The 20359-nt window shown below is 33.4% G+C and overlaps 1 protein-coding gene across 1 annotated transcript; it reads left to right on the top strand.

The window, feature by feature from the left end:
* The first annotated feature begins 10107 nt into the window (after positions 1 to 10107).
* Positions 10108 to 12973, top strand: LOC127793941 (purine permease 21-like). Its single transcript, XM_052324760.1, has 3 exons — positions 10108 to 10308; positions 10402 to 11048; positions 12370 to 12973. Exons 1-3 carry the CDS (start codon positions 10275 to 10277, stop codon positions 12826 to 12828), a joined length of 1140 nt encoding a protein of 379 aa, XP_052180720.1. The 5' UTR covers positions 10108 to 10274; the 3' UTR covers positions 12829 to 12973.
* Positions 12974 to 20359: the final 7386 nt, after the last annotated feature.

Genomic DNA, 20359 nt, shown 5'->3' with positions numbered 1-20359 from the left:
TATACAAAACAAAAATAGAATTTACCATAAAAAATTCAAATCGAGAAAATCACAGTAAAAAGAACAAAATATCATTAAGCAAATATTGTTACAATAAAAGTAATATTGCCACACTAATTCCAGAGTATTGAGCACATATTTATGAAACTAAAACCATCTATAAATATACACATGAAATTCTATTATGATCAAAATATGGTTTAAAAGAATATTTCTCCGGATAAGATAAATTTCACTCAAAATCAATTTGACAATATCTCATATTCTCAATCATAGTCAAATTCAAAATCCTAATTAGATCAATTTAACAATTCTAATTGTAGACAAATTTGAATTCCAGACTACAAAGCATACAATTCAAAGCTTTCTTCCTACGAATTTATATAGATGAATAAAAAAATCTATGAAGACACATAACCAAATCCTTTTTTTAAAAAGTGCTCCTCATCATGTGACCAGATTACAAAAAAATGGAAATTTACAAGGGATTAACAGCCAAATGGAAATGAAGAAGAAAAAGAACAAATAATTTGTTGCAGAAAGAAGTAAATAGTTCTAAGAAGCTGGTATATATATCCTGCAAGAACAAGAAGGAAAAAGAACAGATTACAGTCCTTAAAAAAGAACCATCAAAACTTAAATTAACCTAACTCCTCTCCATAAACATATATAGAGGCAATGATGTATACTTGCTTAGTAGAACATTTTAAATATACAAGAGTACTCTTTGATTAAAATAAGAAAAATATTGTTTAACTCGTACCCATATTTTTCTTATACGAAAAGGTATTCCTTTTACTAAATCAAAAAATAAATAAATAAATTTCATAACACATACATCAAACTTTCATTCATAATTATAAAATGAGAAAAGAAATGGGTACATGGTAGGCTCTAATTGTGTGGTCTGAGTTGAGAAGATCAAAAAGAGAAGGCTCAAATCAAGTATTAATTGTTAAAGGGATCAAACCTAAGACATGGGTTGAGAAAGAATAATGGGGGTTTTAGAGACATGCAATTATAAACATAAAATTTTATTTAAAATTATATCTAGAAATTTAAATATAATATTTAATATAATATTTTTATATCAATTTATTTATTATATTATGCGTTTAACTAATATAAATATGTAATACATAAATATACAAATATATTATATCAAGCCACTCTCTTAAACACTTAGCTAACATTTCTAAATATGGATTCGAAGTTGTCAATTTTAAAATAAATTTAAAAGTTTTTGTAGTTCAGTATTTTACATGAACACTCTCTCTATATATTATAAACTTCTTTCACTTGAGTCTTTTAAATTAATTATATTAATTAGGTTAGACTAAAGTTAAATTTTAATTAAAATAAACACAAAAGATAAACAAAATAAATCAATTGGAACCCCTTGCCAAACCATATGTCTGCATTATTTTCTTCTTAAGCCTTCCCTGAAGCATGAAAGAGCCATATGTATTATAGAGGGGCATTGATAATTAGGATATTTAGTTGTCAATATGTATTATTAGTGATATTTTGCATCGTTAATTACTTTGAATGTAGATGAATTAATTATCTTTAATATTAATTGCATTTGCTAAAATTGTGATTAATGAAATCAATATTGCAGATTCTTATATTCAACTCATTCTATAGCTCATCAAGCCAAACATTCTTTAGAAACAAAGGGCTTTTTACAGTTATGCTCATAAGATATTGCTACATTGGTTGTGTTAACCAAACTTTAATTAATTAAAAGTAAACTAATAAACCTAATTAAGTTAAAATTACACTAATTAAACTTCAACTAAAATAAAAACCAAAAATAACATCTTGATAGGCAACAGTCTAGTTGTTGAACGAATACAGTATTGAGAGTAATAGAGACAGATACAAAAAAAGAGAAGAAGAAGATAAGAATTAGATTTGACTAATGATATTGATAACAAAAAGGGGTCTAAATAAAAAATTAAACCACACCCGCACTTCATAACAATCGAGATCTTAATGTAAGTGACCCAAATTACTTGGTACTAAAAATCATCTCTCAATTAAGTGCCTAAAATAAGTATATATATTATTCCCTTGGTTTTTATTCATTTACTAAAACATAAATCAGTGCTAAATTAATATAGCTTTACTTGAACACACAATTTAGGATACTAAGTAGTATGCTTTGGTTTCATAGTATTTTATTTTTTAATAAATAAAACTATATTTAACTTTACATATCAAGGTCACCAACATTCAACATTGCCCTTACCAATAGACTATACTCCACTTGACTACAAATCTACCGTCACTATCACTTTCTTGTGGAAAGGTCAAGGACAACGTGTTATATTATTTAGCACAGATTTATGCAAGTTTGTCAAAAAAATAGGGTGGAGCAGTTGATAACTTTAGGTCATTTTCGATAGCATCTTCAACTTCAACTTTAGGGTGTGTTTGATGGAAATGAAAATTATTTTTTATTTAAATTTAAAAAATTTCTATTAAATAATTTTTTTTTATAGAATTCGAATTCCATCATAGTTCAAAAATTAAAGATTTTTCTTGAAATCAAAAAATTAAAATTTATAAAAAATGCGTAAAAATTAAAATTTCATAAAATTAAAATTGTGCCGCACTTTACACCTCTAATCAAACACATCTTATTATTTGCAACCTTCGTCTGTCTTGTCTGTTGCCAAGAAAAACACATCATCAGTGGACCAGATTACTTAATTTAACAATGGCAAGACCACCAAAGCATCCAAGAGAGTAAGATATCTCCAACTTCTGAAAATTTAAATTATAGGAAAATAATTTAGTATAACGAGTGTATATAGATGGGTCTAAATATGTAATATTTAAGTGTATAAGCTTGGTACACTTAAATATTTTTCTAAATTTTATTGAGAGGCTTCTAACGTTTAATTTCTTAATTTTATTGAAAAAGATAAATTACAAAATGTGTCTCGAGAATATCAAAATTTAAATTTATAATTAATCAAAATAACACCGATATATCACAACTCGTTTTTTATTATTCAAACTATATTTCAAGAGACATTATTTGTCACTTTTTAAATATAAGTGACTCCAAATAGGATTTGTGGTGCCATAATCCTAATCGGCTAATCCTTTTTACAAATTGTCATGGGGTACCCTTTTACAGAAATCGACAATTCAACAGGACATGACATTTAATAATTGTGTGCGTACAAAGTACAATTGAATAATTATCACTTTTGCATAAACTATAAACTGTAATATTTTTCAAAAAATAAAAATGGGTTCATGCTTTGACAGCCATTTCTACTACAAAGGAAAAGAAGAAACGTGCCCACGTGGGCAGTTCAATTAGTCAAGAAGGGGTATAAAATATTTTTCGTGATGAATTTTAGACTTAGATCAAGGATCGAGTCTTGCAAGCGACAGTGTGGGGTACCTCTCTCCAAAGTGAGGGGGCTCCTTGTGCGCGGTGATCCCAGGTCTAGCCACTGCATCCGGCTGGGTCACCATGATTAACCTTCTCCCACGTTCTGTTGGGCCAGGTGTGAGGGGCGCTCGGGTGAGCGATTTTACCTTTTGAACAAGGAAAAGAAGGAACATTCCTGAAAAAGTAGAGGATTAAGCGAACTGGAAAGGACACTTAACCACCGCCTTTTTCTAGGATATATTTTCTTTAATTTTTTTTTTTATTCACATGACTATATGACTTTTACCGGATTAATCTTAGAGACTGATTACTTTTCTTTTTGATGTACTTGTTAGATAAATTTAAATATTAACACATTCTATATATACTCAAAATTGAACATTTAATACAATTTATGTGAAACTTATCTTCTAATCTTACAGTTTTCTAGTTGAATACTATCTTTCAACAATAATTATACTTTTTAAATCGTCATACTGGTTCAAACTCCAATACTTTATATAAAATTATTTTGTCACCGATTAACCCTTATTTTGATAATTACCTTTATTTGGCGGCATAATCCAAATCATTCAAAGTAGACAAATTTGATCTTAGGGCTAGTTTGGCTATGCATTTTTTTTTTAAAAACTTTTAAGTTAGGTAGTGTTTAAGCTAGTTATAGCATTTAAGTTAAATAGTGTTTAAACTAATAATGTGTTTGGATAAATATGTTTTTAAACTAATAATTAAAAATTATGTGTTTGATTTGTAAAAACTGATAAGCTGTTAAATCTTGATAGAAAGACTAAAATAGATATATTGTATGATATAAAATTTTATCATTAAATATTAATAAATTATATGTAATTATTAAAAAATATATTAATACACTATATATACACTTTTTTATTTTTTTCTTATAATATATTATCATTAAATTAATATCAGATATATAATATCTATATACACAGCGATTGGGAGCAGGCAGCGATCAGGGTAGTCGCCAAGGATAGGGCCGACGATGGAGGCGCGGAGGGCGATTAAGGTTGCGGTCGAAGATGGTTGAGGCTGGAGCCGGCGGCTGATGGGGACGAGGATGGGTTTGAGACAGGGGCTACTAGCGACGATGAATCTGGAGACAACAGGCAAAGATGACTAAGGAGCTAGAAGTGACGGTGGGGGAAATGGCTGGAGTGACGATGAGGTGGATGGCGATGGACGACAAATGACAGTGATAGTCGAAAATTAGTTACAGAGGGTTGAAGAAGAAAGATATGGGTTAGAAATTGGTGTTTTGGTTGAGGGTAAATAGGTAATTTTAATGGTCAACGCGACTATTTCTCTATATAGCTTTTGCAAAGAAGTTTTTCAAAAAGTTGTTGAATTAGGTTTAAACTATATAATTTTTAAGTTATTTAAATTTATAAAATATTTAATTAAAAAAATTATATAACTTTTAAGCCATACTAATAATTTATAAACGGTCAAATCAATTAGCCAAACGGACTATTAGTCATTCCAAATCATTCGACTGGGAAACTAAAAAATCAACACGATGGACGGTGGTTACTGCCCACAGTCAAAAGTGCAGTTTCCAGATATAGGAAAATTCAAAGATAACAGCTAGGTGACACCACCGCAGGACAACACGGACAGGCACTCAATAATGTGCATCCACATCAACAATTAATGCCATAACGTCCAAGGACGTGTTTGGCCGGCCCACGCTGGTTGGTGATTTGTGACATGGCTTGGCTGCTAGCCAGGGCCTATTGGCCTGGCTGTCGATCACCCATCTTCATTGGCCAACTTCAAGCCATTTGCCGGGTCATACTATCTATTTGTACAGAGATTTAACAAGTAAGTGTACAAGGTAAATATATCACGATTTTTGTTTATTTCTTTCTCTCTCTCTTCTCTTTCCTCTTAGCTGTAATTGACCACCCACTGTTATTCTTTGCCACAGTTGACTCACCTCTTCTTGCTGTTACAACATCGCCTCCTCTACCTACTACAACCTCATCTCTCATTGTTGTATCCTCCAACAACTGGCTCACCTCTCGCCGCTGCATTAGGGTTCTGATGTAATACCAAGAAATGAGCAAATTATTGGAGGATATAATGGTGAAGAGGCAAGGCGGCAACGAGGTAACAACAACGAGAGGTTGTAGTGACGAGAGAAAGCAAGGCGACGAAGGCGAAAAACGACAACAAGAAGTCGGCAATGGATGGTTAGTTGCAATGACGAGGATGCGATGACAGCAACGAGAGGAAGAGGAGAGAGCGAGGAGAGGTTGTTGGAGGAAAAATGAGCAAAATAGTCACCAAGAAAGGAGAGAATAGGACAAAATGATCCTTGAAACCATCTATAAATCTACTTATAAAAATTGTATATGTACAAATAACATTATCTTTTGTTGATATATGTCAAGGCCATTGTCATTGCATCTTTGGTTGGCATTAAATGGAAAACTTTATCATCTTATCAACTGGCTACCTGGACTCTGGGGCCCTGCATTATTGACAAAATGAAGATTTTTTTTTGGGATAAGTGTGTGAACGACAATGGACGTCATTGTAGTGTATAATGTGTAAGCTTGTTAAATATTTATAATAATTTATAAATTAATTTGACCAAATTAATAAATATAAGGTAGAGGTTATCTTTAAAATTTGTCTAAATTATATCAATTATTTCTGTATTTTAAAAGTGACTGTTATATCTTAAAGTTAACAAACTAAATCAAGAACAATTTTGATTCTTGTATTTGAGATGTTTTCTCTTTCTCTTTTTTATTTTGCCACGTTGCCTACCATCATTGATATATAATCGATTATTTTTATCTTTCTCTCTCCTCTATATGTTTCTCTTTCCATTTTATCATGTAAACTATGATATTGACAAGTAACTGATTAGTTCGATCAGTCATTAACGATGCAATTTCTTTCTTCATTGCACATCTTTCTCTTTCTCTCTCTACACATGCCTATGCATGTATATGCGCATGCGCGAGCACACCCTCTCAACAAGGTCTTTTTGTCTTATGTCAACAAACACAGGCACATGCATAATGTCAATAAAATCTTTTTATCTTTCTCTATATCAATCTCTCTCTCTTCTTGAACCCAACCTTTCATAACTCAAAATGTGTCTTAGGTTCCACAATTGGAACACACCTTTGTGGGTTTCAAATTTCGTTATATTATTCAATTTTTAAAAAAAAAAATTGAATAAAAATAAAAGGAGTAGAGATTGGGAGAGCATTTTAAATTTTTTTAAAAATTAACTACTATTATCTGACAACAATAGGTATTTGATATGTGATAATTAATTAATCTTGAGAAAGGTGGAAGTCATTTTTAAAAACACAAGATTAAATTTGTAAAATTCAGATAAATTTTAGGCTTAGGGTGTTTTATGAATGAAAATTTAAATCCATTACTATTAGTCCTAGCAAACGAGAATCTTCTTTTCATTTATTATTTTATTTTATAAAAATATTATTTGGACATTTAGATATAACATTTATTATGCTACTCTTATATAAATATATTATACATTTATATTAATTAAATACGCAATATAATATATATAAAAAAAAAAAACAAAACTCGCTTTCATTTTATTATCATTCCATCCCCAAGGGGGATGCACTAGGCAGCAAACTTGATCCGCGTTCACACGCCACGTCTTGGACAATTGCGTGGTTGGTAGCGACTTCGCAAGGCTCGCTAAAGCCCGCTACGGAAATTCTATCCACAGTTGATAGAATTGCTCTTCAGAGCTTATACTCTTATTAAATATTTCAATAATTTTAAAATACCTATTTTACTTCCAAAGCCCTACACCCACTTTTACCTCTTACCACTCCTAATCATCAGCCATCACCTCATATCTCTCTCTCTCCTGCATCATATACACACAAACACATACATATATATATACACGTCATTGTTGGGTCGGCCATTACAACCGACCCACACACACTCTCTTTCTCTGTGCAATGATCACGAGGTGGGTCAGTAATAGTGGCCAACCCACACACTGTCTCTCTCTCTTTGTTCCCTAAATACACACACATATACATAAACACACACATATATATATATATATATACACACGCATGCATGGCCACGGCCATGGAAGCTAGCGTTCCCTGGCTAGTAGTGTTTTTTTTATTATTTTAATTAATTTTTTATTATAATAAATAAAAAAAATAAAAAATAATACAGATAAATAAATTCTTTTTAAATATTTACATTTAATTATAAATTAACTAATTTTAAATTTTAAATCATGGTGTTGAATTAGTTAATACTTAAGAAAATTCAAAATTAGTATTAATTATATACACACACAAAGTCACCTATATATATAATTAGTTAATTTATATACACACCTATATAAAATTAGTTAATTTATAATTACTTAAAATACATATATTTAAAAAAAATATTTATTTGTATTGTTTTTTAATTTTTTTATTATAATAAAAAATTTTAATTAAAATAATAATAAAAAAAATGCATACCTGTAGCAGTCAAGGAACCCAATGTTCCCCAATTGGCAGCAGTCGAGGAAAGCTCGCGACCATGGTAGCTACGACCATGTGTGTGTGTATATATATATATATATATATTTGTGCGTGTGTGTATTTGTATATGTGTGTGCATTCGAAGAACAGAGAGAGAGTATGTGTGTGTGGATTGTGACCTGTTGGTATTTTTTATGGAGAAAGAAGAAAATGGATGAATCACAATTTTATTGAGTCTTCAATCACTTATTTATACAACTTATTTAAACAGAAAAAACATACAAAAAAGTAGCCAAATCTGTTGCACGTTACATAACAGAAAATTCCTAAAAAATAGTTGAAGACTAGATCAAGTCTAACACAACTTTAACAACTTCAATTCCATGTCAGCATTAAATCATAACTTATTTGACTATTTCAGCAGCATCATAAGTCATTATTCAACACTTTTTCTTGACTTTGAGGTTGCAAATGCAAAGCATTTTAATTTTGGCATGTCTTAGATATAGCATATGGGCATTTTATGGTTTATAGTTATGAGGCATAGGTATGGTTATGGGTTTTGGGGTATAGGCATGGATATGGTTTTTTTTTTTAGTAGAGTTAAAATAACTCTTCTTCCTCATGTTGGTTAGCAACAACTCTAGCTTCTTCTTCTTGTTATTGTGATCTGCACACAATTGTGAAGTGACCTAATTGACCACATTTGTTGCACTTTACATCGGGCCTCCACCAATACTTGTGTTGTGGATGATTGTTTTTTTTTTTTTTTTTTGCTGTATGGGCAAGGTGGATAATTTCCACTATTGTCGTTTCCAGCATTTACAAGCTTCTTGTTGTGATTCCAAACCTTTTTTTTCACCAGTGGGCCTTGTTTGTGCCTACAAAGCTCTTTTGATGGCTCTTCCTCTCCTCACAAGCCTTCTTTGTTCTTGAGCCATAAAGCATTAAGTAGCTTTGCCAAAGAAATGCTTGACAGATCTTTTGCATTTTCTAGAGAAGAGATAGTGGTTTCATACCTCTCTGAAAGTGTAACAAGTATTTTTTCAATGATTCTTTGATCAGGAAAATCCTTACCTAACAATCTTACTTTGTTAGCAAGGCTAAGCAACGTGTCAGTGTACTCCTTCACAGTTTCTGACTCTTTCATTCTTTGCATTTCAAACTCTCTGATCAAGTTTAACACTTGCATATTCTTCACTTGTTCATTGCCTTGGTATTCTTCTTTAAGATGATCCCAAATGACTTTTGCTGAAGATAGGTTCATGATTTTTGTGAAAATATTAAGAGAAACTGTAACATACAAGTAGGCCATGGCTTTGGCCTTCCTTGTTCTCCTCTCTTTGTAAATCTTTATTTGGTTCACAGTTGAATTGGTCGGCAAATCAACGACTACGTAATCTTCCTCAACTGCTTCCCAAAGATCCTATGCCATGAGATGGACTTCCATTTTAATAACCCATACCTGATAGTTGTCGCCACCAAATATCGGTGTTGCCGACATTCCGTGATTTGATTATGCTTCCATCTTTGTAGATTGTTGGTTTGAATTTGAGTGTTTATGAATATGATTTTTTTGGTTTCTCTCAACTCACAGGTCCCTAAAAAAAAACGCTCTGATACTACTCTGTTGGTATTCTTTATGGAGAAAGAAGAAAATGGATGAAACATAATTTTATTGAGTCTTCAATAACTTATTTATACAGCTTATTTAAATAGAAAAAACATAAAAAAAGGTAGCCAAATCTACTGCACGTTACATAACAAAAAATTCCTAAAAAATAGCTGAACACTAGATCAAGTTTAACACAACTTAAACAATTTCAATTCCATGTCAGTATTAAATCCTAACTTATTTGACTATTTCAGCAACATCATAAGTCATTATTCAACACGATCGATCTCGCGGCCATCGCACAAAGAGAAAGAGAGTGTTTGTGTGGTTCGGCCACCCAATAATGGCGTGTATATATATATATAATTATATGTGTGTGTACGCGCGCATGCGTGTATATATGATGCAAGAAAGAAAGAGAGACACGAGACGACGATGATGGATCAGGGGTGGTTGGAGGAGAGACTAGGTTATAGGGTAAAACAAGTATTTTTAAATTATTGAAAGATTTGAGAAAGTGTGTGGGCCAATTCTACAGACTTTTCTCGTCCAGTATTATATGTCTCTCTCTCTCCCCATAGCAGTATTATTATATTATATGTACCCCTCTCTCTCTCTCTCTCTCTCTCCATCCAGCTTCTGATATTTTCTCAAGATTAATTCTCACTGCCTGCCAAAACTTGCATCTCTAAAATGTTTTTAGCTGCTTGTTGACATCTTCTTCAGCATGGGGGAGGCTCAAGAAGTTCAACTCCAAATCGGTAGGCTTCCAAACCGACAAAACTAATTAATAATGATGTTCTATATTCCCTCTCTTTTACTGATCATCTCTTCCTAATAATTCACAAATGCAGAGCAAGGCTGCAGAGAAGCAACCTCATCGTCATCAGCTGCTGAAAATGGAAACTCATCATCAAACCCCCAACCAACCGTCCCTGAGCTCCGGCGGTGGCTACAAGTCGCCGTCTACGCCGTCTTGGTGCTCGCCGGGCAGTCGGTCGCGACCCTGCTCGGCCGACTCTACTTCGAGAAGGGCGGAAAGAGCAAGTGGGTGGCCACCCTGGTGCAGCCCGGCGGCTTCCCGGTCCTCCTCCCTCTCCTCTTCCTCAAGCAATCTGCCCCAAATGGCAGCCACCAAAGGCCACCTAATGTTTCTCCCATGCTCCTTGCCTCAATCTACTTTGGCTCTGGCTTATTCCTAGCAGGCGACTGCATGTTGTTTGCTATAGGGCTGCAATACCTTCCCGCCTCTACTTTTTCCCTCATCTGTGCAAGCCAACTGGGCTTCAATGCCTTCTTCTCCTTCTTCCTCAATGCCCAGAAGCTCACGGTTTTCATAATCAACTCTCTCGTCCTCCTCACCATCTCCTCTGTTCTCCTGGTTTTTGGACCAGATGACTCGTCGAGTTCCGGTAGAGTATCGAGAGGGAAGTATATCATCGGCTTCGTGTGCACTGCTTTTGGGGCCGCCGGGTACGCGCTGCTGCTCTCCGCAGGCCAGGTAAGACAAGACGGACAAAAAAAAAAAAAAAAAATCGATATTAGCCATTAGTATTGTTTATTTTTTGGAATCTCAACCACCCTAATCCCAGAGTTACATTGAGAAAATAAATCGCTGGATGTGCCCTCGTGACCAGGATGGTAGACTTTGGCACCACTAATACCATTTTTAAAATTCTTCTCAAAAGAAAGTATTCTACTTCTCTCAAAAATCGAACCCACGCTAAAAACCCTTAAATAAACTTTCAGCGTGCCCTTTCTCCGCTAGACTATGCCCGGGAGTATTAGTATTGTTAATTTTATTGTATTGACGTTGGTTTGAGTTTTTTAAGAATTCACTCGCGTTAGAACTATATTAATGCGGCTGTTTCGTGCACCAACAAGATGAAGGTCCACGTACTGTTCTCTCAGTCGGGGGCCTACTTTTTCTGCAATAACTCGTTGAGGAGGACTTCCTACGAAACAAAGGGTGTTAAGCTACTCTTTTTAACTTATATATCTCATTTTATTATATATTTCTTAAAATTTAATAATTTAAATGCTGTTAAATTTATAAGTTGTTTTAATAATTTATTCAAAATATTTATCTCCAACTTTTTTAAACAAACTCTTAACAACTTATGACGGTAATCAAGCAAATTATAAAATTATTTTTACACAATTTAAATATTTACACCCTTATTCTCTTCTATCTTCTTTTGTCTCTTTCATGACCGGTCGTTCATCCTCGTCTCTAGCCTAGCACTATCACCATCATTATCGTCTGAATCTCCTTTTTTACGCGTCCATCATCATCTCTTGCCACATCCATCATTGTCTCTTTGTCATCATCCATCTTCTCCTTCGTCGTCTCCCCATCTCAATCATCGCCTCCTCTTATTGTCGTCATTTATTTACTTTTCCCTATATATATATATAAAACACATAATATATATATATTAATTTAATTAAATATTATATTAATATATTATTTAATAATTATATATAATTTATCAAGTGATAAAATTTTATCTGGACATTAATTTATAATTTATTTTATTAAAAAATAATATTTTATATATTTTATTTAATAATATATCTATTTTCATTTTTTATCAAATTTTAATAATTTATTAATTTTTTAAACTAATTATATAATTAATAATTTAAAATATATTTATTTAAATACGTTATTAATTTAAATATTATCTAATTTTTAAATTTTGCATGACTTAAAAATTAAACAATTTGAAAGAGGATAAAGCTCAACCCTCACACTCGCATATATATATATATATATATATATATATTGGATCTGCTGATCGATGCTTATGCTTGACCAGGTGTTCTTCCAAAAGGTGCTGAAAAGCTCAACCCTTCAGGTGATAGTGAGGCTGATAATCTACCAGTCGCTGGTGGCGACGAGTGCGATCGTGGTGGGGCTCTTTGCGAGCGGGGAGTGGAGAAGTTTGAGGCAGGAGATGGATGAGTTTGGGCTAGGGAAAGTCTCGTATGTGATGACTTTGGTGTGGACGGCCATTATATGGCAAATGTTTTCCATTGGCGTAGTGGGCCTGATTTTCAAGGTCTCCTCCCTCTTCTGCAATGTCATTAGCACCCTCGGCTTGCCTATTGTTCCTGTCTGTGCTGTGATCTTCTTCCATGACAAGATGGATGGCGTCAAGGCTATTGCCATGTTGTTGGCTGTTTGGGGCTTTGTCTCATATCTCTACCAGCATTATTTGGATGATTTCAAGTCCAAGGCCATGAAACAAAGTGTTCAACTTACTCAACTTAATTGAGTTGAGAGAGTAGGTTGCGTCTCTTAGACATCCAATTAACATATCTTAATGGTCAATCACGTAATATTATGTGTTCGTGATAAGAGTAAATTTGTAAAAAATAATTAAACTCTATTAAACATATTTAAAAACTCGTTGTTCTTTTCATGTTTTTGTTTTGAATTTTAAATTTATTTTTAGTTTTATGATTTGAGTGTTTGTTTTGAAATGACTGAAAACACGTTTTTGCAGTCAATCAAAAATAAAATTTGTACTCTTAAAAATATATGTAGTAGTGTGAGTAAGAATCGTTCCCACGAAAAGTATTCAGCCTAGTTTTATGCTATGTGAACACTAATGGAGGGAGAGTTTGAGTATAACGAAATCAACTTTAAGATTAACAACTAGTCAATCAAATTAAAATATCGAAATCAATTAAAAGAACAAACATTGGTCTAAGTTAATATCCACCATCGGAATCTTACATCTGATCATTGATACAAATATATATTAATTTACACTCTAAATATTCACCGTTAGAATTATTTTCCTATCTATTTTTAGTCATAGTTAATTAGAAAACAAACGATCTAATCAACCCTAACTATTAAATAACCTAAGACAAGCGCTAAAAGTTTAATCTAATAGAAACCTTATGAGTTAGAAAAATCGATAAAACTAAACAACACAAGCAGTTGCATTTAATTTAGTCGAGCGTTTTTCCTAAGATTTAATAATTTTTGATGCAGCAAATCATTAAATCTTAGTTTCTTCATAAATTAAAGGGATCAAATAATTACGGATTTGATATCTACTTAACAGTAGATTACAACAAATAATAAACTAGTAGACCTCTTAATAATTAAATAAAACAATCATAAAGATAGATATTGAAGAACATCTCATATTTAAAGCATAAATTGAATGATAAAAATAAATTAAATCTTATAGCTTTATTGATTTTGAGACTTCCGTTTCCTTAAACCAAGTATAAAAACTTAGCCACACATGGCCATGAATTAAAACTAAAAAAAAAAAAAAAGAAAAAAAAAAAAAGAGAACTTTCGTGCGCCTCCTATGTGCCGTTACTGCACGCCTGCTTGCTGCCTTCGTTCAATCTCCCCATTGTAAAAGCCTTCGAGACAATATATAATAGCATATGCACAGAACCCTAGCTCTAATTGCTCCATGGGCCCCACATCAATTGCAATTGGACTTCAAGTGCAAGCAGCTTACTTTTGGGCCTTCAATTTTCTTCTTCCAATTAACCTTTCCACTTTATAATACAATAAATATGTGGACCCCCAATTTCTTCAACTGCTTCTTGGACTTTAAGTTCTCATGGATGCTATTTTCTAATTGGGCCTCCATAATTAATATATAAAGCATGCGCATGGCCCATTCTTTGTTAATTTCTCTTCTAGTTATGTAATTATTGCAACTTTAATCTCGATTTTGACCTTGATTCAGTCAGAATCTCTCAAAACGCTAAATATGAAAGTTGTAGATCTTTTTCTTGTCGTTCCATAAAATCTTGAATCATCTCAATCAGAATTCGAACGAAAGAGTTATTCCTAGATTACAGAGCAATGCCAAAACGGTCAAAAATAGTAGAATTAATTTTGTTTTTCATTTAATGCCTCCTTTTGCTTTCTAAATCAAAATATAAGAATAATGAGTACATTTAGATACTAAATAAATATAAAAGGCTAAATATTAAGGGAGTAAAATATGACATTTTACATTCTCATCAAATTCTCTCACACTTAACTTTTGCTCGTTGCAAAAATTCAAATTAACTTCCCAAAAACACTGAGTTTGCAACGCCATTAACAAAGAACAACTAAGCTTTTCAAAACTCATAACATATCATGAACAATCATTCTTAAACAACTTACAATCACTTAGTAAGTATTTTCACTCGAATATGGAGTAAACTAATTATGTAGACTCTCACAAAAATAAATACTCGACTCTCATGTGTTTGAAGGATATGTGTTTCGCTCAAATTCATTCCAATGGAAATGATTTACCATAGGCTTGCAAATCTTCTCATTCTCCATCATTAGGATCACATGCATAACACAAATCATAAAGACTTTTCAAGGGTTGTAACGGGGTTTAGGACCAAGGTGGGAAATATTTGAGAATGTAGCTCAAAAGCCATTGAAATTAGTGAAGTAAAAATGAATCAACTCAAGCTTGAATATATAAGACATGTAAAACAAATATCTCCATTCAGCGACTTCTTCAATTTAACTTTAAAGCATTTAAACCATGTAAAACTTCTACATTGAAACAGAGATTGTTCAAAAGGAACATTTTTTGTTTGCAACAGGAAACAAACTTTTGCAACAACTTCCACCTTTATACGTATCACATTTACACAGACCCTTTCTTTGGAATTTTAGGAGGAATTATGAACATGGACATTTTGTAATATTAAAAACAATTTCCTCCTTCATTCATTTTATTCTTTTTTTTTTCTTTTTTTTTAAAGATACTTCAATAATGGAACTCCCGAATTGAGAATGAAAATATGTTCCATTTCACCGGCCATAGCCATACCACAAATCCAAATTGCCCCACACTTATTTCTTGCACCCCCATATTCATCATAATGATGAACAATGCTCTACTAGTTCTACGACTTGGATAAAGACACTATTTTTCGAGTTTAAAGCTTGTAACGTGGGTTCACAATAAACGAAAAAGGCCAATAAAGCTCAAAGGGGTTCAGCAAAGGAAAAAATTAATTACAATAAAGGCTATTTGGCTAATGTAGGTTATAACAAAGAGGGCCTCAATCATGTTCATGCATGCATGTGACAATGTGACCTCAAAGAGAATCAAGACAAGTTCTAGAGAAACAAATCCATGGAAGAATATCTCACACAAAAGAAAATAATGAGACTAATATGGATGTGTCAATCTAAAGGCTCAAAATTTCACCAACTTTTGTCTACCAAATTTAGTCACTACCATCATCAACGAAAATAACTAGATTAATTAATTTTAAATTGAAAGATTACTTATTCAATCATGTTATGAATTCTTCAAGCTTTATTGAATCTTGCTCATGACATACACAACTAAAAACTAAAATAGTTTTTTTTTTATTGAAAAACCACACATTTTATCGCTTTCGGATAGTTTTTTCTTTTTGTTTGTAGTGTTTTTTCTATTTTAAAAATTTTGAGCATATTTACGATGAAAATAGTCAAAATGACTTTTTGTTATTTTGAGTTTTTTATAATTTTTTTATTTTTTAAAATATAAAAATAAACAAATTTTTACTATTTTAAAAATTGAAAACGATCTAAAAATACTACATTCTCTTTGAGTTTCAATTTTTAATTTTGAGTTTTGAATTTATTTTTAATTTTACTAGTTTATTTTTAAAAAATATAAAATATTTTCTATTTGTTATTTTGAAAAGTTGTTTGTCAAAACAAAAAACTAGAAAACGCGTTTTATCTGAAATTTTGAGAATAATTTCTTAATAATATTTTATTTAATAAATTAAAATTATTTAATGTTAATATATTATTAAGAAATATATATATATTTTAAAGTTGGTGAATTTTACAATATTTTTTTCTATTTCAAAAATAAAATACGAATAAATAAATAAATTATCTTCTCTTTTTCTTTGATTATTTTGGTTGAAAATAGTTAAAATATTTTTTTGTTATTTTGAGTTATTTTTATAATTTTTTTATTTTTAAAAATGTATTTTTTAAAATAATAAAATAAATACGTTTTACTGTTTTATAAAATTAAAAATAATTTGAAAACAATAAAAAAAATGGACAGAACAAAGCCATACCCTTTCACAAATATATGATATAAGATTAATTTTGGATATTGTTGAAGCGTTGTCTCGGAGGTGTGTGTGTATATATATATATATATATATATATATATGTCGTCTAATATCTGGCACCGGAGCCCACTGTTCGGCCATTTTCAACATTTTTTCTCTTTGCTTCACTCTATTGTCTTCCAGTGCCAGATTAGATGAATTTTCTTAAAATCCATTCCTTTGGGCCGGCCTACATCTTCAAAACACTCCTTCAAGCCCATTATGAACTCAACTTGGGCCTACAACTGCTTTGATCTCGTGGATTCAAAAAGGCCCATTTGAGCTCTAAATTATTTAAATCGGGACCCCACTAAATCAATTACTTCAGCCCGTGCTGTTTACCTTCAAAAGTGGACAGCAGCAACTCCTCCACTCCAAGATTATCAAGAGTTGCTCTGCCTATAAAATGAGAGGTGGGCTTGATTTTTTTTGGTGAGTTTTATGATACTCAATTTAGTCATTATATTTGAAAATGATGCCATCGTGATGTAATTAATTAATATATAATTAATGAAGTATTTAATTTTTAAAATATCATGTTTTTATATAAGTTTATTGAGAGATTACTAAAAGACTTAATTATATTATATAAATGATTAGATTTGATATTCTAAGTAAATTTGGCAAGTCAACTATATGGGCATTAACTTAGAGTTAAACTCCCTTTTATATTCTTTACTTGGATGATTTTAAATAGAGATTTGAACTTATTATGAATAGATGAATTTTTTTTAAATATAATATTATTATTATGCCTTTCAATTAAATTTGAGTTATTGGGCATGTATTTTACCTCAAAGAGGGAATGGTCCAATAAGTTAGATGGCTTATCATCAATTTATTTATTTATAATAGTTATTATATTTGTTAAATTTGCAAAATATTTTAAAAATTTGAGAACATTTATGGAAGTAGAAATATCAAGTACAAAAATTTGATTTAGTAGGGTGTGGAGCCCACACTATAGGCCCCCCACCATGTGCCCCCACCAGACATAGCCTTTTTATGGATAATGCGGATACTTGAGATTTGAAAAATGTAGATTGCGTTATTTTTTATTTTAATTTTTAATTTTGAGTTTTGAATTTATTTTATATTTTTGATTTTAGTAGTATATTTTTAAAAAATTAAAAATACGTTCTCTTTATCATTTTAAAAAATTATTTTTTAAAATAAAAAATTAGAAAATACATTCTCTTTCAAATTTTAAAAATAAATTTTTAATGACATTTTATTAAATGAATTTAATTATTCAAAAAATTAAAATTATTTAATTTTAAATAAATAAATAAATTTAAAAAAATATAACAAGTGTGATCATAATGTGATTATAAATAAGAAACATTAAAATAAAAATTAAAAATGTAAACTAATATTATATAATGTGATTATAAATGATAGGATTGCATTATTAGAAAACGTATTTATTTCAGAATTTTGAGAAAAATTATTTTATAATATTTTATTTAATAAATTTAATTATTAAATGATAAAATTAACATTTTTAATAAAATTTTACTATTAAAATAAAATAATAAATTTAATTAAAAAATTGTTGACATCTTAGTGATATTTTATATTAAATATTATTATACATGATATATATAATATACTTAATTGTTATATGTATTTCCCGCATCACCCCGCATGGGCCAGACTCGGTCCGATAGACCGACCCAATCACCCAAAGCCAAGAAAGCCCGGACGACCTCGTCAAGGAAGGTCCAGCCTCCACCAAAGATCCAGAACTCGTAAAGCGAGCATATGGCGAGCTCCCGGTAATCCCCCAACGAGCTCAGAGCAATCGACTAACGAGCTCGTGAAATATCCTTCAGATCGCTGGACCATCCAGGTCGCTCGCCTAAAACCTCCAGCTCGCATGAGCGGCAAAGCTGCTGAGAAGTCAGAGGTAGGGTTCAATCACTTTATCTGTAACAGCCCATGCCCCTCGTAATGAGGATCCCACTCCCGGCCTTGCGAAGGCGGTAAGAACTGTTTGTCTCCCATTATACAAACACTGTATTTTTATATATTATCTAGATTGTAAAAGCCCCTCAAGATAAATGGAAATAAAAGAGACCATGAGGGGCAAGGAGGACAAAAAAAAATATAATCAGATACCGCCACTCTGGGAGAATGATCAGATGGCGGCCGTGGACTAGGCATCGTTCTGGCCGAACCACGTAAAAGATTCTGGTGTACACGCTTGGAACTTTGGGGGGGAGGGGTTTTCTTCCTTCATTCTCGGTATTTTTGGATTGACTCACCGCGGCCCAAAACGAATCACGGTCGGCCGAAATCAAACGTCGACATTTTGGCCCTAGAGGAAGGGGGCCGCTCTGATCAATAGCCATGGCTAGAGGAAGGAATACTAGAAGTTCCAAGGCGGCGATCGACCCACCTGAAAATCACCACGATCGACCACGAGACTTACCACCAAATGGAGGACCCATTGCCCCGACAGCCGATACTCCTTTGCCGCCGCCCGCCGGAGACGCTCCCGGCATACCACCACGGGTCCCTGTCCAGCCTACTGTCCAAATCACTGGGACAGGGACGATCCGGGACTGGCAGCAGCGCCAGGAAGCATTGGAGAATACGGTAATGCAACTCGCTGACGCGGTCAGAATTCTGGCCCAAGCTCAAGCACGGGCTGTCCACGACCCACCGGCGTCGCCTCGCAGGGTCCGACAACCGCGGGAGGAGAGACACCCACCCGCGGAAGAAGATATCGGGGATAACTATCCGTCCCCAATTCACCGCTCCCCAGTCCGAGAAAGAAGCAGGCGATCGCAAGCCCAGCAATCAGTAGGACCGGACTCAACTATGGAAGAGCTGTATCAAAGGGTGCGACAGCTGGAAGAATGACAAGGAGTCCGCAGCCAGAATAATGGCCGTGGGGATAGGACGCCGTTCGCCAGAGAAATTGAGCTCGAACCCCTGCCCCGGAGGTTTAAGGTCCCAAGCATGCCACAATATAATGGGGACAACGACCCCTATGATTACCTGGATGCGTACAACGTGCAAATGGATCTACAGACAACCAGCTCGCTGGCTAAATGTCGCGCCTTCCCAGCAATCTTAGGAGACATCCCCCGAGCTTGGTTCAGGAGCCTTCCGCCTCGTAGCATCAACAGTTGGGAAGAGTGCCAACAGAGGTTCCTTAACCAATACAGGGCTCTAAGGAGGCAGCTCGCGCCACCTTGCCACCTCGCCACCGTATTCCAGAAAGCAAACGAGCCATTAAGAGATTACATCGCCAGGTTCATGCGCGAGGTGAGCAACGTCGAGGATCCCTCGGATGAAAGTATCCTAACGGCGATCTCTGCCGGCCTCCGAAAAGACGGAAAGCTCTACGAGAGCATCTACCGAACCCCGGTCAAAGACCTGGGAGAATTCTATGAACGAGCTTCCAAGGAAATCCGATGGGAAGACGCCTTCGGGACGAAGAAGCCCGTCGGGTCGAGAGAAGAAGCTGGGGGCTCCAGCCAGAATAAGAGAAGGCACAACGGAGACGCCGGAAGAGAAGCTCGGGGGAGCGCTCGAGCAATGAAGTGTTCAAGCGAGCTCAGAAGGCAGAGGGAGATGAGCGACCTCATAGATCACAGCGCTTTGACAGCTACTGTGCCCTGTCAGACCCCCAAGAAAGGATCTTCGCCATCGAAAGGAACAAAGAGGAATTCGGGA

Source organism: Diospyros lotus, chromosome 2 (genome assembly GCF_014633365.1).
Source record: "Diospyros lotus cultivar Yz01 chromosome 2, ASM1463336v1, whole genome shotgun sequence".
NCBI classification, from domain to species: Eukaryota; Viridiplantae; Streptophyta; class Magnoliopsida; order Ericales; family Ebenaceae; genus Diospyros; species Diospyros lotus.
Note: the sequence above shows the minus strand (reverse complement) of the source record. Positions and strands in the feature narration are given on the sequence as shown.

What these genes read in the sequence shown, in the direction of transcription:
- LOC127793941 (XM_052324760.1), top strand. Translation starts at nt 10,275, where the DNA reads ATGGGGGAGGCTCAAGAAGTTCAACTCCAAATCG. An exon ending in AGAAGTTCAACTCCAAATCG is followed by an intron (nt 10,309 to 10,401) that starts GTAGGCTTCCAA and finishes TCACAAATGCAG; the next exon opens with AGCAAGGCTGCAGAGAAGCA. An exon ending in TGCTGCTCTCCGCAGGCCAG is followed by an intron (nt 11,049 to 12,369) that starts GTAAGACAAGAC and finishes ATGCTTGACCAG; the next exon opens with GTGTTCTTCCAAAAGGTGCT.